Source organism: Oncorhynchus masou, chromosome 9 (genome assembly GCF_036934945.1).
Source record: "Oncorhynchus masou masou isolate Uvic2021 chromosome 9, UVic_Omas_1.1, whole genome shotgun sequence".
Classification (NCBI taxonomy): Eukaryota; Metazoa; Chordata; class Actinopteri; order Salmoniformes; family Salmonidae; genus Oncorhynchus; species Oncorhynchus masou.
In genome coordinates, this window is record NC_088220.1 from 21,863,622 (window position 1) to 21,887,683 (window position 24,062).

General features: G+C 43.1%; 2 protein-coding genes across 2 annotated transcripts in view; one reads left to right on the plus strand and one right to left on the minus strand.

The window, feature by feature from the left end:
* Window positions 1–24,062, plus strand: part of LOC135545679 (X-linked interleukin-1 receptor accessory protein-like 2) — a 516,578-nt gene that overhangs the window by 39,605 nt on the left and 452,911 nt on the right. The window contains exon 2 of the mRNA XM_064973464.1: window positions 20,806–20,908. Within this exon, the coding sequence (XP_064829536.1) occupies window positions 20,827–20,908 (82 nt within the window). The 5' untranslated portion in view covers window positions 20,806–20,826. The remainder of the gene's footprint in view (window positions 1–20,805; window positions 20,909–24,062) is intronic.
* LOC135544972 (putative uncharacterized protein FLJ46204) lies at window positions 1,010–1,957 on the minus strand. The gene has a single exon (XM_064972657.1). It carries the CDS (start codon window positions 1,955–1,957, stop codon window positions 1,010–1,012), a length of 948 nt encoding a protein of 315 aa, XP_064828729.1.

Genomic DNA, 24,062 nt, shown 5'->3' on the forward strand with positions numbered 1-24,062 from the left:
GGTTAAAGAGTTGCTGTGTAGCTGTGTGTGTGTGGCTATGTAGCTGTGTAGCTTTGTAGCTGGGTAGCCGAGTGGCTGTGTAGCTTTGTAGCTGGGTTGCCGAGTGGCTATGTAGCTGTGTGGCCGTGTAGCTGTGTAGCTGTCTGGCTGTGTAGCTGTGTTGTTGTGTAGCTGTGTAGATGTCTAGCTCTGTTGCTTTGTGGCTGGGTAGCTGTGCAGCTGTGTAGCTATGTTTAAAGTGTTGCTGTGTGGCTGTGCAGCTGTGTTTAAAGTGTTGCTGTGTAGATTAGTAGCTGTGTTGCTGTGTAGCTGAGTAGCTGTGTGGCTGTGTAGCTGTGTAGATGTGTAGCTGTGTGGTGGTGTAGCTGTGTAGCTGGGTTGCTTTGTTGCTGGATATCTGTGTATCTGTGGTGCTGTGTGCCTGTGTTGCTGTGTTAATGTGTAGCTGGGTTGCTGTGTAGCTGTGTTGATGTGTGGATCTGTGGCTGTGTAGCTGTGTAGCTGAGTAGCTGTGTGGCTGTGTTGATGTGTGGATCTGTGGCTGTGTAGCTGTGTAGCTGAGTAGCTGTGTGGCTGTGTTGATGTGTGGATCTGTGGCTGTGTAGCTGTGTAGCTGAGTAGCTGTGTGGCTGTGTTGATGTGTGGATCTGTGGCTGTGTAGCTGTGTTGCTGTGTAGCTGTGTAGCTGTGTGGCTGTGTAACTGTGTAGCTGTGTTGCTGTGTAGCTGTGTAGCTGAGTAACTGTGATGCTGTGTAGCCTTGTTGCCATGTGGCCGTGTGGCTGTGTAGCTGTTTAGCTGGGTAGTAGTGTGGCTGTGTGGTTGTGTGGCTGTGTAGCTCTGTAGCTGTGTTGCTGTTTGTCTGTGTAGCTATGTTTCTGTATAGCTGTGTTGCTGTGTAGATGTGTAGCTCTGTTGCTGTGTAGCTGTGTAGCTGAGTAACTTGGTTGGTGTGTTGCTGTGTAGATGTGTGGCTGTGTGGCTGTGTGGCTGTGTAGCTGTGTAGCCATTTAGCTGTGTTGTTGTGTGCTGTGTAGATCTGTAGCTGCATTGCTGTGTAGCTGTGTAGCTGAGTAGCAGTGTAGCTGTGTTGCTGTGTAGCTGTGTAGCTGTGTTAAATTGTGTAGCTGTGTTAATGTATAACTGTGTAGATGTGTGGCTGTGTAGCTGTGTTTCTGTGTAGCTGTGTTGCTGTGTGGCCGTGTTGCCATGTGGCGGTGTAGCTGTTTGGCTGTGTAGTAGTGTGGCTGTGTAGCTGTGTGGCTGTGTAGCTGAGTAACTGTGTTGCTGTGTAGCCATGTTGCTGTGTAGCTCTGTAGCTGTGTAGCTGTGTGGCTGTGTAGCCGTGTGGCTGTGTAGCTGTGTAGATGTGTAGCTGTGTGGCTGTGTTGGTGTGTTGCTGTATGGCTGTGTTGGTGTGTGGCTGTGTTGGTGTGTTGTTGTGTAGCTGTGTTGGTGTGTAGCTGTGTAGCTGTTAAGCTGTGTTGCGTTGTTGCCAGATAGCTGTGTAGCTGTGTTGATTTGTGGCTGTGTAGCTGTGTGTCTGTGTTGTATAGCTGTGTAGATTTGTGGCTGTGTAGGTGTGTTGCTGTGTAGCTGTGTGGCTGTATTGCTGTGTATCTGTGTAGATGGGTGCTTGTGTAGCTCTGTGGCTGTTTAGCTGTGTAGCTGTGTCGCTGTGTAGCTGTTAAGCTGTTTTGCTTTGTGGCTGGATAGCTGTGTAGCTGTGTTGCTCTTTTGATTTGTGACTGTGTAGCTCTGTGGCTATGTTGTGTAGCTGAGTAGCTGTGGTTGCTGTGTGGCTGTGTAGCTGTGTTGCCGTGTTGCTGTGTTGTCGTGTGGCTGTGTGGCTGTTTGGCTGTGTAGCTGTGTAGCAGTGTGGCTGTGTGGCTGTGTTGCTGTGCGGCTGTGCAGCCGTGTTGCCGTGGAGCCGTATAGCCTTGTGGCCACGTGGCCATGTGGCTGTGTGCTTGAGGAGCATGGCTGTAGACTGTAGAGCTGCAGGGCTGTAGGCTGTAGAGTTGTAGACTGTAGAGCTGTAGACTGTAGAGCTGTAGACTGTAGAGTTGTAGACTGTAGAGCTGCAGGGCTGTAGGCTGTAGAGTTGTAGACTGTAGAGCTGTAGACTGTAGAGCTGTAGACTGTAGAGCTGTAGACTGTAGACTGTAGAGCTGTAGACTGTAGAGCTGCAGGGCTGTAGACTGTAGAGTTGTCGACTGTAGAGCTGCTGGGCTGTAGGCTGTAGACTTGTAGACTGTAGAGCTGTAGACTGTAGAGCTGCAGGGCTGTAGACTGTAGAGTTGTAGACTGTAGAGCTGCAGGGCTGTAGAATATAGAGTTGTAGACTGTAGAGCTGCAGGGCTGTAGACTGTAGAGTTGTAGACGGTAGAGCTGTAGACTGTAGACTGTAGAGCTGCAGGGCTGTAGACTATAGAGTTGTAGACTGTAGAGCTGCAGGGCTGTAGACTGTAGAGTTGTAGACTGTAGAGCTGTAGACTGTAGAGCTGTAGACTGTAGAGCTGCAGGGTTGTAGACTGTAGAGTTGTAGACTGTAGAGCTGCAGGGCTGTAGACTGTAGAGTTGTAGACTGTAGAGCTGCAGGACTGTAGGCTGTAGAGTTGTAGACTGTAGAGCTGTAGACTGTAGAGCTGTAGACTGTAGAGTTGTAGACTGTAGAGCTGCAGGGCTGTAGGCTGTAGAGTTGTAGACTGTAGAGCTGTAGACTGTAGAGCTGTAGACTGTAGAGCTGTAGACTGTAGACTGTAGAGCTGTAGACTGTAGAGCTGCAGGGCTGTAAACTGTAGAGTTGTCGACTGTAGAGCTGCTGGGCTGTAGGCTGTAGACTTGTAGACTGTAGAGCTGTAGACTGTAGAGCTGCAGGGCTGTAGACTGTAGAGCTGCAGGGCTGTAGACTGTAGAGTTGTAGACTGTAGAGCTTCAGGGCTGTAGACTGTAGAGCTGTAGACTGTAGAGCTGCAGGGCTGTAGACTATAGAGTTGTAGACTGTAGAGCTGCAGGGCTGTAGACTGTAGAGTTGTAGACTGTAGAGCTGCAGGGCTGTAGACTATAGAGTTGTAGACTGTAGAGCTGCAGGGCTGTAGACTGTAGAGTTGTAGAGCTGTAGACTGTAGACTGTAGAGCTGCAGGGCTGTAGACTATAGAGTTGTAGACTGTAGAGCTGCAGGGCTGTAGACTGTAGAGTTGTAGCCTGTAGAGCTGTAGACTGTAGAGCTGTAGACTGTAGAGCTGCAGGGTTGTAGACTGTAGAGTTGTAGACTGTAGAGCTGCAGGGCTGTAGACTGTAGAGTTGTAGACTGTAGAGCTGCAGGACTGTAGGCTGTAGAGTTGTAGACTGTAGAGCTGCAGGGCTGTAGGCTGTAGACTGTAGAGTTGTAGACTGTAGGCTGTAGGCTGTAGAGCTGTAGACTGTAGAGTTGTAGACTGTAGAGTTGTAGACTGTAGAGCTGCAGGGCTGTAGGCTGTAGAGTTGTAGACTGTATGCTGTAGGCTGTAGAGCTGTAGACTGTAGAGTTGTAGACTGTAGAGTTGTAGACTGTAGAGTTGTAGACTGTAGGCTGTAGACTGTAGAGCTGTAGACTGTAGAGTTGTAGACTGTAGAGTTGTAGACTGTAGGCTGTATGCTGTAGAGCTGTAGACTGTAGAGTTGTAGGCTGTAGACTGTAGAATTGTAGACTGTAGGCTGTAGGCTGTAGAGCTGTAGACTGTAGAGCTGTAGACTGTAGAGCTGTAGACTGTAGAGTTGTAGACTGTAGGCTGTAGACTGTAGAGTTGTAGACTGTAGGCTGTAGGCTGTAGAGCTGTAGACTGTAGAGTTGTAGACTGTAGGCTGTAGAGTTGTAGACTGTAGGCTGTAGACTGTAGAGTTGTAGACTGTAGGCTGTAGAGCTGTAGACTGTAGGCTGTAGGCTGTAGAGCTGTAGACTGTAGAGCTGTAGACTGTAGGCTGTAGGCTGTAGAGCTGTAGACTCTAGAGTTGTAGACTGTAGGCTGTAGACTGTAGAGTTGTAGACTGTAGGCTGTAGGCTGTAGAGCTGTAGACTGTTGGCTGTAGGCTGTAGAGCTCTAGACTGTAGAGTTGTAGACTGTAGGCTGTAGACTGTAGAGTTGTAGACTGTAGACTGTAGGCTGTAGAGCTGTAGACTGTAGAGTTGTAGACTGTAGGCTGTAGACTGTAGAATTCTAGACTGTAGGCTGTAGGCTGTAGAGCTGTAGACTGTAGAGTTGTAGACTGTAGAGCTGTAGAGTTGTAGACTGTAGGCTGTAGAGCTGTAGACTGTAGAGTTGTAGACTGTAGACTGTAGACTGTAGAGTTGTAGACTGTAGGCTGTAGGTTGTAGAGCTGTAGACTGTAGGCTGTAGACTGTAGAGCTGTAGACTGTAGAGCTGCAGGGCTGTAGACTATAGAGTTGTAGACTGTAGAGCTGCAGGGCTGTAGACTGTAGAGTTGTAGACTCTAGAGCTGTAGACTGTAGAGCTGTAGACTGTAGAGCTGCAGGGTTGTAGACTGTAGAGTTGTAGACTGTAGAGCTGCAGGGCTGTAGACTGTAGAGTTGTAGACTGTAGAGCTGCAGGACTGTAGGCTGTAGAGTTGTAGACTGTAGACTGTAGAGTTGTAGACTGTAGAGCTGCAGGGCTGTAGGCTGTAGACTGTAGAGTTGTAGACTGTAGGCTGTAGAGCTGTAGACTGTAGAGTTGTAGACTGTAGAGTTGTAGACTGTAGAGCTGCAGGGCTGTAGGCTGTAGAGTTGTAGACTGTATGCTGTAGGCTGTAGAGCTGTAGACTGTAGAGTTGTAGACTGTAGAGTTGTAGACTGTAGAGTTGTAGACTGTAGTCTGTAGACTGTAGAGCTGTAGACTGTAGAGTTGTAGACTGTAGAGTTGTAGACTGTAGGCTGTAGACTGTAGAGTTGTAGACTGTAGGCTGTATGCTTGTGTAGACTGTAGAGCTGTAGGACTGTAGAGCTGTAGAGCTGTAGAGTTGTAGACTGTATGCTGTAGGCTGTAGAGCTGTAGACTGTAGAGTTGTAGACTGTAGAGTTGTAGACTGTAGAGTTGTAGACTGTAGTCTGTAGACTGTAGAGCTGTAGACTGTAGAGTTGTAGACTGTAGAGTTGTAGACTGTAGGCTGTAGACTGTAGAGTTGTAGACTGTAGAGCTGTAGACTGTAGAGCTGTAGACTGTAGGCTGTAGGCTGTAGAGCTGTAGACTCTAGAGTTGTAGACTAGACTGTAGAGTTGTAGACTGTAGGCTGTAGACTGTAGAGTTGTAGACTGTTGGCTGTAGGCTGTAGAACTGTAGACTCTAGAGTTGTAGACTGTAGGCTGTAGACTGTAGAGTTGTAGACTGTAGACTGTAGGCTGTAGACTGACTGTAGAGTTGTAGACTGTAGACTGTAGGCTGTAGAGTTGTAGACTGTAGGTAGGCTGTAGACTGTAGACTCTAGAGTTGTAGACTGTAGGCTGTAGAGTTGTAGACTGTAGGCTGTAGAGCTGTAGAGTTGTAGCTGTAGACTGTAGAGCTGTAGACTGTAGGCTGTAGGCTGTAGAGCTGTAGACTGTAGAGTTGTAGACTGTAGACTGTAGACTGTAGAGTTGTAGACTGTAGGCTGTAGGTTGTAGAGCTGTAGACTGTAGGCTGTAGACTGTAGACTGTAGAGTTGTAGGCTGTAGGCTGTAGAGCTGTAGACTGTTGGCTGTAGGCTGTAGAACTCTAGACTGTAGAGTTGTAGACTGTAGGCTGTAGGCTGTAGAGTTGTAGACTGTAGGCTGTAGGCTGTAGAACTCTAGACTCTAGAGTTGTAGACTGTAGGCTGTAGACTGTAGAGTTGTAGACTGTAGACTGTAGGCTGTAGAGCTGTAGACTGTAGAGTTGTAGACTGTAGGCTGTAGGCTGTAGAGCTGTAGACTGTAGACTGTAGAGAGCTGTAGACTGTAGAGTTGTAGACTGTAGAGCTGTAGAGTTGTAGACTGTAGGCTGTAGACTGTAGAGTTGTAGACTGTAGGCTGTAGAGTTGTAGGCTGTAGGCTGTAGAGCTGTAGACTGTAGGCTGTAGGTTGTAGAGCTGTAGACTGTAGGCTGTAGACTGTAGAGCTGTAGAGTTGTAGACTGTAGGCTGTAGACTGTAGAGTTGTAGGCTGTAGGCTGTAGAGCTGTAGACTGTAGGCTGTAGGCTGTAGACTGTTGGCTGTAGGCTGTAGAGCTGTAGACTGTAGGCTGTAGGCTGTAGAGCTGTAGACTGTTGGCTGTAGGCTGTAGAACTCTAGACTCTAGAGTTGTAGACTGTAGGCTGTAGACTGTAGAGTTGTAGACTGTAGACTGTAGGCTGTAGAGCTGTAGACTGTAGAGTTGTAGACTGTAGGCTGTAGACTGTAGAATTCTAGACTGTAGAGTTGTAGGCTGTAGGCTGTAGAGCTGTAGACTGTAGACTGTAGACTGTAGAGTTGTAGACTGTAGGCTGTAGACTGTAGAGCTGTAGACTGTAGGCTGTAGGTTGTAGAGCTGTAGACTGTAGGCTGTAGACTGTAGAGCTGTAGAGTTGTAGACTGTAGGCTGTAGACTGTAGAGTTGTAGACTGTAGACTGTAGGCTGTAGAGCTGTAGACTGTAGAGTTGTAGACTGTAGGCTGTAGACTGTAGAATTCTAGACTGTAGGCTGTAGGCTGTAGAGCTGTAGACTGTAGAGTTGTAGACTGTAGAGCTGTAGAGTTGTAGACTGTAGGCTGTAGAGCTGTAGACTGTAGAGTTGTAGGCTGTAGGCTGTAGAGCTGTAGACTGTAGACTGTAGACTGTAGAGTTGTAGACTGTAGGCTGTAGGTTGTAGAGCTGTAGACTGTAGGCTGTAGACTGTAGAGCTGTAGACTGTAGGCTGTAGGTTGTAGAGCTGTAGACTGTAGGCTGTAGACTGTAGAGCTGTAGAGTTGTAGACTGTAGGCTGTAGACTGTAGAGTTGTAGGCTGTAGGCTGTAGAGCTGTAGACTGTAGGCTGTAGGCTGTAGACTGTTGGCTGTAGGCTGTAGAGCTGTAGACTGTAGGCTGTAGACTGTAGAGTTGTAGACTGTAGGCTGTAGGCTGTAGACTGTTGGCTGTAGGCTGTAGAGCTGTAGACTGTAGAGTTGTAGACTGTAGGCTGTAGACTGTAGAGTTGTAGACTGTAGGCTGTAGGCTGTAGACTGTTGGCTGTAGGCTGTAGAGCTGTAGACTGTAGAGTTGTAGACTGTAGGCTGTAGAGTTGTAGACTGTAGGCTGTAGGCTGTAGACTGTTGGCTGTAGGCTGTAGAGCTGTAGACTGTAGAGTTGTAGACTGTAGGCTGTAGACTGTAGGCTGTAGAGTTGTAGACTGTAGGCTGTAGGCTGTAGAGTTGTAGACTGTAGGCTGTAGGTTGTAGAGCTGTAGACTGTAGGCTGTAGACTGTAGAGCTGTAGACTGTAGGCTGTAGGTTGTAGAGCTGTAGACTGTAGGCTGTAGACTGTAGAGCTGTAGAGTTGTAGACTGTAGGCTGTAGACTGTAGAGTTGTAGGCTGTAGGCTGTAGAGCTGTAGACTGTAGGCTGTAGGCTGTAGACTGTTGGCTGTAGGCTGTAGAGCTGTAGACTGTAGGCTGTAGACTGTAGAGTTGTAGACTGTAGGCTGTAGGCTGTAGACTGTTGGCTGTAGGCTGTAGAGCTGTAGACTGTAGAGTTGTAGACTGTAGGCTGTAGACTGTAGAGTTGTAGACTGTAGGCTGTAGGCTGTAGACTGTTGGCTGTAGGCTGTAGAGCTGTAGACTGTAGAGTTGTAGACTGTAGGCTGTAGAGTTGTAGACTGTAGGCTGTAGGCTGTAGACTGTTGGCTGTAGGCTGTAGAGCTGTAGACTGTAGAGTTGTAGACTGTAGGCTGTAGACTGTAGGCTGTAGAGTTGTAGACTGTAGGCTGTAGGCTGTAGAGCTGTAGACTGTAGAGTTGTAGACTGTAGGCTGTAGACTGTAGAGTTGTAGACTGTAGGCTGTTGGCTGTAGAGCTGTAGACTGTAGGCTGTAGGCTGTAGAGCTGTAGAATGGAGTCAATCTGCCACGTTACACCCCAATTTACAATTCACTTACTTCTGAATTCAAGGGGGATTTCAAACCACTGTGTCTCTTCTGTGGTGAATTCCACTTTGGAACTTGTTGCCCATCTTAAAGAACATGCTCCAACCAGCAGATCAATAACTTTGAAAACCTTAAGAGGACATATGGTTATAGAAATGCTTTAAGAAAGGAACGATACCTCACATTTCAACGAACTAAGCATAAAACCGTCGTTCTTGCACTAGTGAGTGTTCCTTTTAAAAGGATGACTGTTATAGACTACAGTTAGTACTAACGCTAGGCATTACCTTGGGATTTGGTCATGTTAGAGGTTTTAGAGGTTCTACAAAATGATTTATGAGAAGAAGGCTTAAGGAAAAACCATCCGTTTTAGTGTGCAGACCTCAATCCTCTTCATTCTGAGAGATGAGAAAGTGTTACAGTTAGATCAGTACAATTAGACATCACAGTAGTAGATTGTCATACCAGGGCTCAGCGGGGTACTACAGCATGTGTCTTCATGGGACAGTTTTAGAAAGTGGGAACCCCTAAATATTTGATGGCCAGATACTTGGAAAGAGGGCCTAATGGCCCGCAGTCTGCAAACCATGTATACTGTTTTGGATAGAAATAGCATCTTGTTGTTGTATTTACTCTCATGGTTCTGTAAGTAGATGGATGATCTGTGTGTGGTGTTTAAAGGGCTCCTGCTGGGGTTGGGTTGTTCACAGGGAGAGGCATACAGATTCATACAGATGTAGGATCTTCATTTGAGACAGTTTGCTACAGCAGGAAAATAATCCTGCAGCAGCAGGAAATATGATTATTATGTGGATTAAAATGAATGGACATTTTTGTAGTGTTTTGCTACTGTTTTGTTTCTTAAGGGAGTCTGAAAGTGGAAATTCCAAACTTCAGAAACGTCTTTTAGACATCAAATACAGTAGAGTTTTAAACGTTGGACGCGTTTAAAGGAAAGTTCTTCTGCAAGAGGGTGATCAAATGAAGATCCTACATCTGTAGGTCTGGCCTTGTGCTCTCATCAGTGGCATCACAACAGTCCTTTTGTCTCTAGGGATCCTTTTTGAATTGAGGAAGGCGAGCCCTGGTACCCTTTACTCATGTCCTGGGCAGTAAAAAAGAGGCACTAAAGCTGCTGTCCAGTCCCTGTGATTTATGTTAGTCTTATCCCAGAGCCTGATTTACATGTTTGTTCTGCCCGGTAACTCGTGGCAGGGGTTCAACTTAATACTAACAATGGAACTATCTTTGTGTCCTTGACAGCAGGTGAAATAAGTTGTAGACAAACTCTGGCCCAGAACTCACTGTGAAGGTACGTTTCCAATGACTGGTTGAGCTCTTACGGAGGAAATAATGTCTGGTTGAGCTCTTACGGAGGAAATAATGCTTGGTTGAGCTCTTACGGGGGAAATAATGCCTGGTTGAGCTCTTACGGGGGAAATAATGCTTGGTTGAGCTCTTACGGGGGAAATAATGCCTGGTTGAGCTCTTACGGGGGAAATAATGCTTGGTTGAGCTCTTACGGGGGAAATAATGCTTGGTTGAGCTCTTACGGGGGAAATAATGCTTGGTTGAGCTCTTACGGGGGAAATAATGCCTGGTTTTGCAAACATTTAATTTCACAGTCATAATTTTACATGTTCATTCTTAGCCTATTTTTGTTAGTCGTGATTCTTGTTCAAACCGTTATGGCCATCTAAGGCCGGCTATACACACATTATATCAAGCCAGGCAGCATCCAACCTCTTTCATAATGGGAGTCTTGGGAGACAGAAAATAGTAGACGAGAAAAGACAGCAGCAGCAGTAGTACACTGTCCTGTGAAAGTATGCATGTTGAGGTCATCATCTCCGCTGCATGACACAGAAACCTCCCTTCCTAAAATTAGAAGTTCAAAGTCAGAGTGAGGCGAGCACAGCTTTCGGTCCACAGATCAAATGATGCCCCTGCCCTTCTCTCCCTCGCTTTAAAAGGCTCAAAGAGAAAAAGCTACGAGGGCTAACATTTGTTGTTCCTCACTCTCTCTGGTTTAATGTGACTGCTACATGCCTCTCCCTCTACCCAGAGCAAGACGAGGCAATAATGTTTCTCATTCCAGATGCCTGATGTACTGATGGGAGGGGGATGGTGGGATTTGCAGGACTTACTAAACACAATAGGACAATGGAACAGAGAAGGGTAATGGATTGGCCTCTTGGTACAGGGGTTTTCAAGTCTTATTACTTCTGCATTTCTGTTCTACCTGATAATGAATTGCACCCACCTGGTGTCCAGGGTCTAAATCAGTCCCCGATTACAGGGGAATATTGAAAAAAAGCAGTGGAAGCAGGGCCACTAAAACCTTGTTCACACAGCAGGCTTTAAAGGAAGCCCATTGTTACCTTAAGTCCATTGTTTTCAGTCCCTAACTGTTTTGCTTGTCAGCAATCAGGTTTTCAAGATATGTAACTTTCAAAATACAGAAATCATCCCTGTACGATGCAAACACAAACGCAGCATCATACAGGGAGGGTTCCTGTGTTATGAAAGTTACATATCTAAACTGTTAATGTGCCAATGTGAGCTAGGCTTAATAAGAACCACAGGAGAAGTAGTAACCCTATATTAACCATGTGTGTATTCAATATATTATGTAGACGTTGATGAGGACATGGATTTAGCTGTTTGGATGCAAGGCACTGAGTGTGACATTTTTTGTCACCATTGTGTGTGTGTGTGTGTGTGTGTGTGTGTGTGTGTGTGTGTGTGTGTGTGTTTTTGTGTGTGTGTTTTTGTGTGTGCGTCTGTGTGTATGCCTGCATGTGTGAATGTGTGCGTTTGTGTCAGAGAGAGAGCATGTGTGTGTTCTAGGCTTTGAACTCACATTCAGTAGGTTATTTTTGCTGTGCAACGGTAAAGGCTTGTTTTTCACCACCGCTCAGTGTCTGAGATAGAATGGATTATTTGGAGAGAGACAAATGTAGTGGGTTTAAAAAAAAGAACTGTCAGTGGAAAGCTTTTAACAAAGAATTGCCTTCGGTAGCAGAAAATAAATAAGCATAAAGAAAGCCATTTCTGCAGATAGAGAATGTTTTTGGAGAGATATTTGTTCCTGTTTGTGACAACCCACAAATAGTGATTTCTCAGATTCCTCTATTGTTTGTGGAAACAGCTGAAATTAGTTTCTTCCTCCTCCTCTTCCTTCTCCAGCTGTGGGCAATGCTTTCACACGTGCAGTGAGGGAGAAAACTGTTGAATTATATTTTTCTGTCAGCGAGATCTCTAATTCACGTGGCTGAATGGAAGTAATATTTGACATTGACTACACTTTATATTTCTAGACTAACAACATGTTTGAGAGACATCTGTATTCATCAGCATGGTATTACCAGCCTTGGCTTATCTTTAACACTGGGACCCCTCAGGGGTGCATGCTTTGTCCCCTCCTGTACTCCCTGTTCACCCACGACTGCGTGGCCAAACACAACTCTAATACCATCATTAAGTTTGCTGACGACACAACAGTGGTAGTCCTGATCGCCGATAATGATGAGATGGCCTATAGGGAGGTCAGAGACCTGGCAGTGTGTTGCCAGGACAACAACCTCTCTCTCAATGTGAGCAAGACAAAGGAACTGATCGTGGACTATAGGAAAAGGAGGGCCGTCCAGGCCCCCATTAATATCGACAGGACTGAAGTAGAGCGGGTCGAGAGTTTCAAGTTCTTTGGTGTCCACATCACCAACAAACTACCATGGTTCAAACACACCAAGACAGTTGTGAAGAGGGCACAACAACACCTTTTCCCCCTCGGGAGACTGAAAATATTTGTACAGCTGTACCATCGAGAGCATCCTGACCGGTTGCATTACTGCCTGGTATAGCAACTGTTCGGCATCTGACCGGAAGGTACTACAGAGGGTAGTGCATACGACCCAGTACATCGCTGGGTCCAAGCTTCCTGACATCCAGGAACTCTACACCAGGCGGTGTCAGAAGAAGGCCCCGAAAAATTGTCAGAGACTCCAGTCACCCAAGTCAAATACTGTTCTCTCTGCGACAGCATGGCAAGCGGTACCGGAGCGCCAGTCTAGGACCAAAAGGCTCCCCCACAATGGCCACCCGGACTATTTACATTGAACCCCCCAACCCCATTTATTTTTACACTGCTGCAACTCGCTGTTTATTATCTATGCATTGTCACTTTACAAATGACCTCGATCAACCTATACCTCCGCACATTGACTCATTACAGCTACCCCCTCTATACACTCGTAATTGTTATGGACATTTCTTGTATTACCTATTGATTGATAAGATTTTTTTTTAACTTTAGTTTATTTATTAAATAGTTTATAAACACAATTTCTAGCTGACCCTGTAAATACTAGCTGACACTGTATATAGATGAAACTGTATATAGCTGACCCTGTATATAGCTGACCCTGTATATACTGGAGCTGACCCTGTATATACTGGAGCTGACCCTGTAAATACTGTAGCTGACCCTGTAAATAGCTGACCCTTTATATAGCTGACCCTGTAAATAGCTCACCCTGTAAATACTGTAGCTGACCCTGTAAATAGCTGACCCTTTATATAGCTGACCCTGTAAATAGCTCACCCTGTAAATGCTGTAGCTGACCCTGTATAAAGCTGACCCTGTAAATAGCTCACCCTGTAAATGCTGTAGCTGACCCTGTATAAAGCTGACCCTGGAAATATCTCCCTGTATATAGCTGACCCTGGAAATATCTCCCTGTGTATAGCTGACCCTGTAAATATATCCCTGTATATAGCTGGCCCTGTAAATAGCTGACCCTGTAAATATCTCCCTGTATATAGCTGCCCATGTAAATATCTCCCTGTATATAGCTGACCCTGTATATAGCTGACCCTGTAAATATCTCCCTGTATATAGCTGACCCTGTAAATATCTCCCTGTATATAGCTGACCCTGTAAATATCTCCCTGTATATAGCTGCCCCTGTAAATATCTCCCTGTATATAGCTGACCCTGTATATAACTGACCCTCTAAATATCTCCCTGTATATTGCTGCCCCTGTAAATATCTCCCTGTATATAGCTGACACTGTAAATATCTCCCTGTATATAGCTGACCCTGTAAATATCTCCCTGTATATAGCTGACCTTGTATATAGCCTACCCTGTAAATATCTCCCTGTATATAGCTGACCCTGTGAATATCTCCCTGTATATAGCTGACCCTGTAAATATCTCCCTGTATATAGCTGACCCTGTAAATATCTCCCTGTATAAAGCTGACCCTGTAAATATCTCCCTGTATATAGCTGACCCTGTAAATATCTCCCTGTATATAGCTGACCCTCTAAATGTCTCCCTGTATATAGCTGACCCTGTATATAACTGACCCTCTAAATATCTCCCTGTATATAGCTAACCCTGTAAATATCTCCCTGTATATAGCTGAGCGTGTAAATATATCCCTGTATATAGCTGACCCTGTATATAACTGACCCTGTATATAGCTGACCCTGTAAATATCTCCCTGTAAATATCTGCCTGTATATAGCTGACCCTGTATATAGCTGACCCTGTAAATATCTCCCTGTATATAGCTGACCCTGTATATAACTGACCCTCTAAATATCTCCCTGTATATAGCTAACCCTGTATATAATTGACCCTCTAAATATCTCCCTGTATATAGCTGCCCATGTAAATATCTCCCTGTATATAGCTGACCCTGTATATAGCTGACCCTGTAAATATCTCCCTGTATATAGCTGACCCTGTAAATATCTCCCTGTATATAGCTGACCCTGTAAATATCTCCCTGTATATAGCTGCCCCTGTAAATATCTCCCTGTATATAGCTGACCCTGTATATAACTGACCCTCTAAATATCTCCCTGTATATTGCTGCCCCTGTAAATATCTCCCTGTATATAGCTGACACTGTAAATATCTCCCTGTATATAGCTGACCCTGTAAATATCTCCCTGTATATAGCTGACCTTGTATATAGCCTACCCTGTAAATATCTCCCTGTATATAGCTGACCCTGTGAATATCTCCCTGTATATAGCTGACCCTGTAAATATCTCCCTGTATATAGCTGACCCTGTAAATATCTCCCTGTATATAGCTGACCCTGTAAATATCTCCCTGTATATAGCTGACCCTCTAAATATCTCCCTGTATATAGCTGACCCTGTATATAACTGACCCTCTAAATATCTCCCTGTATATAGCTAACCCTGTAAATATCTCCCTGTATATAGCTGAGCCTGTAAATATATCCCTGTATATAGCTGACCCTGTATATAACTGACCCTGTATATAGCTGACCCTGTAAATATCTCCCTGTAAATATCTGCCTGTATATAGCTGACCCTGTATATAGCTGACCCTGTAAATATCTCCCTGTATATAGCTGACCCTGTATATAACTGACCCTCTAAATATCTCCCTGTATATAGCTAACCCTGTATATAATTGACCCTCTAAATATCTCCCTGTATATAGCTGACCCTGTATATAACTGACCCTCTAAATATCTCCCTGTATATAGCTGACCCTTTATTTAACTGACCCTCTAAATATCTCCCTGTATATAGCTGACCCTGTATATAACTGACCCTCTAAATATCTCCCTGTATATAGCTGACCCTGTAAATATCTCCCTGTATATAGCTGCCCCTGTAAATATCTCCCTGTATATAGCTGACCCTGTATATAACTGACCCTCTAAATATCTCCCTGTATATAGCTGACCCTGTAAATATCTCCCTGTATATAGCTGACCCTGTAAATATATCCCTGTATATAGCTGCCACTGTAAATATATCCCTGTATATAGCTGACCCTGTAAATATCTCCCTGTATATAGCTGCCCCTGTAAATATCTCCCTGTATATAGCTGACCCTGTATATAACTGACCCTCTAAATATCTCCCTGTATATAACTGACCCTCTAAATATCTCCCTGTATATAGCTGACCCTGTATATAACTGACCCTCTAAATATCTCCCTGAATATAGCTGACCCTGTATATAGCTGACCCTGTAAATATCTCCCTGTATATAGCTGACCCTGTAAATATCTCCCTGTATATAGCTGCCCCTGTAAATATCTCCCTGTATATAGCTGACCCTGTAAATATCTCCCTGTATATAGCTGACCCTGTAAATATCTCCTTGTATATAGCTGCCCCTGTAATTATCTCCCTGTATATAGCTGACCCTGTAAATATCTCCCTGTATATAGCTGACCATGTATATAACTGACCCTCTAAATATCTCCCTGTGTATAGCTGACCCTGTAAATATCTCCCTGTATATAGCTGGCCCTGTAAATAGCTGACCCTCTAAATATCTCCCTGTATATAGCTGCCCCTGTAAATATCTCCCTGTATATAGCTGACCCTGTATATAGCTGACCCTGTAAATATCTCCCTGTATATAGCTGTCCCTGTATATAACTGACCCTCTAAATATCTCCCTGTTTTTAGCTGACCCTGTAAATATCTCCCTGTGTATAGCTGACCCTGTAAATATCTCCCTGTATATATCTGACCCTGTAAATATCTCCCTGTATATAGCTGCCCCTGTAAATATCTCCCTGTATATAGCTGACCCTGTATATAACTGACCCTCTAAATATCTCCCTGTATATAGCTGACCCTGTATATAACTGACCCTCTAAATATCTCCCTGTATATAGCTGACCCTGTATATAACTGACCCTCTAAATATCTCCCTGTATATAGCTGACCCTGTATATAACTGACCCTCTAAATATCTCCCTGTATATAGCTGACCCTGTATATAACTGACCCTCTAAATATCTCCCTGTATATAGCTGACCCTGTATATAACTCACCCTCTAAATATCTCCCTGTATATAGCTGACCCTGTATATAACTCACCCTCTAAATATCTCCCTGTATATAGCTGACCCTGTAAATATCTCCCTGTATATAGCTGCCCCTGTAAATATCTCCCTGTATATAGCTGACCCTGAATATAACTGACCCTCTAAATATCTCCCTGTATATAGCTGACCCTGTAAATATCTCCTTGTATATAGCTGACCCTGTAAATATCTCCCTGTATATAGCTGCCCCTGTAAATATCTCCCTGTATATAGCTGACCCTGTATATAATTGACCCTCTAAATATCTCCCTGTATATAGCTGACCCTGTATATAACTGACCCTCTAAATATCTCCCTGTATATAGCTGACCCTTTATATAACTGACCCTCTAAATATCTCCCTGTATATAGCTGACCCTGTATATAACTGACCCTCTAAATATCTCCCTGTATATAGCTGACCCTGTAAATATCTCCCTGTATATAGCTGCCCCTGTAAATATCTCCCTGTATATAGCTGACCCTGTATATAACTGACCCTGTATATAGCTGACCCTGTAAATATCTCCCTGTATATAGCTGACCCTCTAAATATCTCCCTGTATATTGCTGCCCCTGTAAATATCTCCCTGTATATAGCTGACACTGTAAATATCTCCCTGTATATAGCTGACCCTGTAAATATCTCCCTGTATATAGCTGACCCTGTAAATATCTCCCTGAATATAGCTATATATAACTGACCCTACCCTGTAAATATCTCCCTGTATATAGCTGACCCTGTAAATATCTCCCTGTATATAGCTGACCCTGTAAATATCTCCCCTGTAAATATCTCCCTGTATATAGCTGACCCTGTAAATATCTCCCTGTATATAGCTGACCCTGTAAATATCTCCCTGTATATAGCTGACCCTCTGAAATATCTCCCTGTATATAGCTGACCCTGTAAATATAACTGACCCTCTAAATATCTCCCTGTATATAGCTGCCCCTGTAAATATCTCCCTGTATATAGCTGACCCTGTATATAGCCCCTGTAAATATCTCCCTGTATATAGCTGACCCTGTATATAACTGACCCTCTAAATATCTGACCCTGTAAATATCTCCCTGTAAATATCTCCCTGTATATAGCCCTGACCCTGTATATAGCTGACCCTGTAAATATCTCCCTGTATATAGCTGACCCTGTATATAACTGACCCTCTAAATATCTCCCTGTATATAGCTGACCCTGTATATAATATCTGACCCTCTAAATATCTCCCTGTATATAGCTGACCCTGTATATAACTGACCCTCTAAATATCTCCCTGTATATAGCTGACCCTGTATATAACTGACCCTCTAAATATCTCCCTGTATATAGCTGACCCTGTATATAACTCACCCTCTAAATATCTCCCTGTATATAGCTGACCCTGTAAATATCTCACTGTTTATAGCTGCCCCTGTAAATATCTCCCTGTATATAGCTGACTCCTGTATATAACTGACCCTCTAAATATCTCCCTGTATATAGCTGACCCTGTAAATATCTCCCTGTATATAGCTGAAATATCTCCTGTATATATGCCCCTGTAAATATCTCCTGTATATAACTGACCAAATATCTGTAAATATATCCCTGTATATAGCTGACCCTGTAAATATCTCCCTGTATATAGCTGCCCCTGTAAATATCTCCCTGTATATAGCTGACCCTGTATATAACTGACCCTCTAAATATCTCCCTGAATATAGCTGACCCTGTATATAGCTGACCCTGTAAATATCTCCCTGTATATAGCTGACCCTGTAAATATCTCCCTGTATATAGCTCTAAATATCCCCTGTATATAGCTGACCCTGTAAATATCTCCCTGTATATAGCTGACCCTGTAAATATCTCCCTTGTATATAGCTGACCCTGTAAATATCTCCCTGTATATAGCTGACCCTGTAAATATCTCCCTGTATATAGCTGCCCCTGTATATAGCTGACCCTGTATATAACTGACCCTCTAAATATCTCCCTGTATATAGCTGACCCTGTAAATATCTCCCTGTATATAGCTGGCCCTGTAAATAGCTGACCCTCTAAATATCTCCCTGTATATAGCTGACCCTGTAAATATCTCCCTGTATATAGCTGACCCTGTATATAGCTGACCCTGTAAATATCTCCCTGTATATAGCTGTCCCTGTATATAACTGACCCTCTAAATATCTCCCTGTTTTTAGCTGACCCTGTAAATATCTCCCTGTGTATAGCTGACCCTGTAAATATCTCCCTGTATATATCTGACCCTGTAAATATCTCCTGTATATAGCTGCCCCTGTAAATATCTCCCTGTATATAGCTGACCCTGTATATAACTGACCTCTAAATATCTCCCTGTATATATATCTCCCTGTAAATATCTCCCTGTATATAGCTGACCCTGTATATAACTGACCCTCTAAATATCTCCCTGTATATAGCTGACCCTGTATATAACTGACCCTCTAAATATCTCCCTGTATATAGCTGACCCTGTATATAACTGACCCTCTAAATATCTCCCTGTATATAGCTGACCCTGTATATAACTGACCCTCTAAATATCTCCCTGTAATAGCTGACCCTGTAATAACTACCCTCTAAATATCTCCTGTATATAGCTGACCCTGTATATAACTGTTTACCCTCTAAATATCTCCCTGTATATAGCTGACCCTGTATAACTGACCCTCTAAATATCTCCCTGTATATAGCTGACCCTGTAAATATCTCCCTGTATATAGCTGACCCTGTAAATATCTCCCTGTATATAGCTGACCCTGTAAATATCTGAATATATAACTGACCCTCTAAATATCTCCCTGTATATAGCTGACCCTGTAAATATCTCCTTGTATATAGCTGACCCTGTAAATATCTCCCTGTATATAGCTGACCCTGTAAATATCCCCCTGTATATAGCTGACCCTGTAAATATCTCCCTGTATATAGCTGACCCTGTATATAACTGACCCTCTAAATATCTCCTTGTATATAGCTGACCCTGTATATAACTGACCCTCTAAATATCTCCCTGTATATAGCTGACCCTGTATATAATTGACCCTCTAAATATCTCCCTGTATATAGCTGACCCTGTATATAACTGACCCTCTAAATATCTCCCTGTATATAGCTGACCCTTTATATAACTGACCCTCTAAATATCTCCCTGTATATAGCTGACCCTGTATATAACTGACCCTCTAAATATCTCCCTGTATATAGCTGACCCTGTAAATATCTCCCTGTATATAGCTGCCCCTGTAAATATCTCCCTGTATATAGCTGACCCTGTATATAACTGACCCTGTATATAACTGACCCTGTAAATATCTCCCTGTATATAGCTGACCCTGTAAATATCTCCCTGTATATAGCTGACCCTGTAAATATCTCCCTGTATATAGCTGACCCTTTAAATATCTCCCTGTATATAGCTGACCCTGTAAATATCTCCCTGTATATAGCTGACCCTGTATATAACTGACCCTCTAAATATCTCCTTGTGTATAGCTGACCCTGTAAATATCTCCCTGTATATAGCTGACCCTGTAAATATCTCCCTGTATATAGCTGACCCTGTAAATATCTCCCTGTATATAGCTGACCCTGTATATAACTGACCCTCTAAATATCTCCCTGTATATAGCTGACCCTGTAAATATCTCCCTGTATATAGCTGACCCTGTAAATATCTCCCTGTATATAGCTGACCCTGTAAATATCTCCCTGTATATAGCTGACCCTTTAAATATCTCCCTGTATATAGCTGACCCTGTAAATATCTCCCTGTATATAGCTGACCCTGTATATAGCTGACCCTGTAAATATCTCCCTGTATATAGCTGACCCTGTAAATATCTCCCTGTATATAGCTGACCCTGTAAATATCTCCCTGTATATAGCTGCCCCTGTAAATATCTCCCTGTATATAGCTGATCCTGTATATAGCTGACCCTGTAAATATCTCCCTGTATATAGCTGACCCTGTAAATATCTCCCTCTATATAGCTGACCCTGTAAATATCTCCCTGTATATAGCTGACCCTGTAAATATCTCCCTGTATATAGCTGACCCTGTAAATATCTCCCTGTATATAGCTGACCCTGTAAATATCTCCCTGTATATAGCTGACCCTGTAAATATCTCCCTGTATATAGCTGAGCCTGTATATAGCTGACCCTGTATAAACTGTAGCTACATTCGTGTGTATTTGTATTTCTCTTCTCTTATTGTCAATGTTTGTTATTTTCTTGTTTTATTCTGTATCGTTGGGAATGTTTGTAAGTAAGCATTTCACAGTAAGGTCTCCCTCCGCCCTTTGTGTTCTGCGCATGTGTCAAATACAATTAGATTTGATTTGACAACCCAACACTAGTTTAAATTGCCTCTCACAAAGGGGGGCTGGAGAGAATACAGGTGTTGCTCATCTGAAAACTGTTTTTTATCAACTTTTCTTTTTTGATTTCTAGTGATGTTGGTAATACTAAGACCCTTAACGCAGCTTCAGATATTGCCCTTTATCCATGTCAACTGTGCTTCCTTCACTCTTTCACAAAGACATAAATCAAGTGCCCGCAGAAGTATTACAGCTGTGTGTTTTCAGTTTGTGAACTTCGAAAATGGGGTGTATGGCATAGATCAATAGTTTCTATATGTTGTTATAGTTACTGGGTGTGTTGTGTCTGAAGGATAAATGAATGAACAGATCGATCTGTCTTGGAAATGGAAAGAAATGACAAGTCTGATATCACCCAATATGTTTTGGTGGAGGGATGGAGGGAGTGAGCAGAGATGTTGGTCCAGTCATAAGACCTGTTATCCAAACTCCATTCTTCTTTGTGTTCCAGCTGCCACCCGAAGTGTGAAAGATGAAGCCCTCAGCCCTCATGTTCCTCCTTATCAGCTCTGCCGCCTGCATCAATCTCAAATACATCTCCAAGAGAAACTCGGGTAAGTCTACAAGTCTCCCTTTTAATCATGGCCAATCTATAGGTGACCAAAACTTTGATTGATTTGACTTTTGTTTTATCACGTCCCTCTTGTTGAAAGGAAATTAATTTCCCCATATCTATTCACTGACGCAACCTTGTGTTTGCACAACAAATGTGGAGGTCTTGATTTGCGAGTGTTATTGTTCAGTTTATTATTCTGTGTGGTGGTGTGTTGTCAGATGTTGTCTACTCTGTGTGCTCTGTGCTACATGTGTTGAATGTGTTTGTTGCAACCAGATATCCAGTTTGAGCTGTATATTTATCTTTCTTTCTGGCTTTTGGTGCTAGTGATGCCTTGTTTGGTCCTTCGTTCCGCCACAGAGGGAGTAAAGGTCAAATAAAAGCTCATTCCTTTCTATAGGGCTATCTAATCCAGTTCAGTCCCTGCTTTGGAGTCTCATCAATGTGTTTTATCCCCCACTCACATTGTGTGTCTGTTTGCGTGTGGGTGAGGGTGTGTGGTGAGCAATTATGTTATCAGTGCCAAACGGGCTTTTATGTGGGCGGCAATAACATAGAAGCAATCTTGTCTGTCAGTTTCTCACCCAGTGTGAGATTGAAATGTTTGGCATTTTCTCTCCTTGCAGTACCAGATGATCAGACAGAGACTGCATGTTATTTTGTTTCCCGTTAATATTTGATGTAACACCTCCCTGTGTGAGAGGAATTGCAAAAACAGAGTGTTAATTGTCAGAAGACAGAGACAGCTTTGATTCAATTAATGTTTTATTTTCTTTTGAAGATGCTTAAACTTTGAGGAAATGTGCTGACGCTTTCAGCTGATGCTGAAATTGCTTTTTGTTAAAATCAGTCAAGCAATTTAAATTATGTTAGTAGAATTATGAACTAAAGACACTGAACAAAGAATCCAGGAATACATTAAATAAAGGAACCCCACAGGCCACGCAATTTTCCACTCTGGAGAAGAAAAGCAAGCCGTGGCTTATCAGATATTATCTGATCAACCGCAATCCAGATAAAGTCAGCCTTATCAAAATATAAGAAGAAGAATCTAATTGTTTTTTCTGGCCATTCCTGTTAAGATCTCACCTCCCCTGTCACCCCAGGAAGTTGTGTCCGGGGAGAATGTGTGCTCCTGATAATGCTTGGTAATTCGCTGAATTTCCATTGAGGGAAGGTTAAGGGTAAGCAGGCAACGAACGGCGCAGAATCTTTCTGATCTTGAAACGACAGGACACTTGAATCCCTCGGTTAATGCTTTAAAGTGCCCGGAGCATCCTGACTGATTTTTTTTTTTAAAGGTACTTGAAGCGTGGGACATACGGTTAAATAAGTCATTTCTCCTAGATTCTCTAAGACAATACCACTGCAACATGTCATGTGATTCATCTAAATGCAGCCATTACTTCCACCCCTTTGATTAAGAGCTGAATTGTGCATTGAGCTCTATAATGCTGAAGCTGTCTGAGGAGAAATATATGTGGTTTCACACACTGGAGATTATTGCCAGGTTATTCATTTTTCAGGTTTTCATATGAAATTATGATGTTTTAAAATCATTGTTATAGTCTTGGTTTGATACATGAGTAGGAGAGCCATCTTAGTTAGTTTAACGTCTGTAGAGAAAGAAATACAAACAAAACTAGTGGTAATCTCAAATAAGGGCTCTAGGCCCAACATTAAACATCATTCTCCCATTCATATTTAATGAACAGAAACTCAATTAGCAACTTAAAAGATGCAGCTCGTGTGACTTGGTAATAAAGGCATGTTTTATGATTAGGTAGCTGCTGCTAATGGGTGCAGACATAGGATGTAGCAGCAGTTGTGCAAGCCTCAGAGACTAGGAGTCAAGTAAAGTGATTTAGCAAAACAATTAGCGCTAATATGTCCGTGGAAAGCCTGAAAGACCCATGACAAACACAAGTTAAGGTTTGGTTAAATAATTCTAACACGGCCAAGTTCAGTACGTCATGATGGTCTCCTGTTTATCAGTGTTCTGCACAGTCCTTCCAAAGAACTTTAAAGCTGCATTCTGTCTGTCTGTGTCCAAAATGGCACCCTGTTCCCTTTATAGTTCACTACTTTTGACCCCCCATAGGGCTCTGGTCAACAGTAGTGCACTATATAGGGATAGGGTGCAATTTGCGACACATCCTCTGTCTTGTGCGTTTGTCTGAGGAGCCATACAGTCATATCTCCAGGAAGGTGCTCTAACATGGACTTTTAAATCAAATCAAATTGTATTTGTCACATACACATGGTTAGCAGATGTTAATGCGAGTGTAGCGAAATGCTTGTGCTTCTAGTTCCGACAATGCAGTAATAACCAACAAGAAATCTAACTAACAATTCCTAATCTACTGTCTTATACACAGTGTAAGGGGATAAAGAATATGTACATAAGGATATATGAATGAGTGATGGTACAGAGCAGCATAGGCAAGATACAGTAGATGGTATCGAGTACAGTATATACATGTGAGATGAGTATGTAAACAAAGTGGCATAGTTAAAGTGGCTAGTGATACATGTATTACATAAGGATGCAGTCGATGATATAGAGTACAGTATATACGTATGCATATGAGATGAATAATGTAGGGTAAGTAACATTATATAAGGTAGCATTTTTTAAAGTGGCTAGTGATATATTTACATCATTTCCCATCAATTCCCATTATTAAAGTGGCTGGAGTTGAGTCAGTGTCAGTGTGTAGGCAGCAGCCACTCAATGTTAGTGGTGGCTGTTTAACAGTCTGATGGCCTTGAGATAGAGTCTGATGGCCTCAACGAAGGGAAATACTAAGAATCTAAGGACATCCCTCTAGTGGTCCTTCTCCTGTAACCTCAGCCTCCTGCAGCAGTCCTGTTGAAGACGTCTCCTCCACTCTGTCAGATGGCAACCTTCACTGCCAAATAACCAGTCTCCTCCTTTGAATTATTTTCATTAAACTCTTAACATTGAGAGAAAAGATACAATGGGAGTGTAAAGGTTACTGATTTCACAACCAGTACACAATAGTTTAGCATATGAAAGGCCTCAGCTCCAACGTGTGTCACTAATTTCTGCCTACGCCTAAGCTCTCCGCTTTAATATAGCAGGTTCTGCTTCTGAAAGCTGTCACATAATATGAAATGGAACTCAAACA

Bases quoted from the DNA above. Each gene is read 5' to 3' on its own strand.
- LOC135544972 (XM_064972657.1), bottom strand. From the start codon at position 1,957: ATGGCCACGTGGCCACAAGGCTATACGGCTCCACGGCAACACGGCTGC.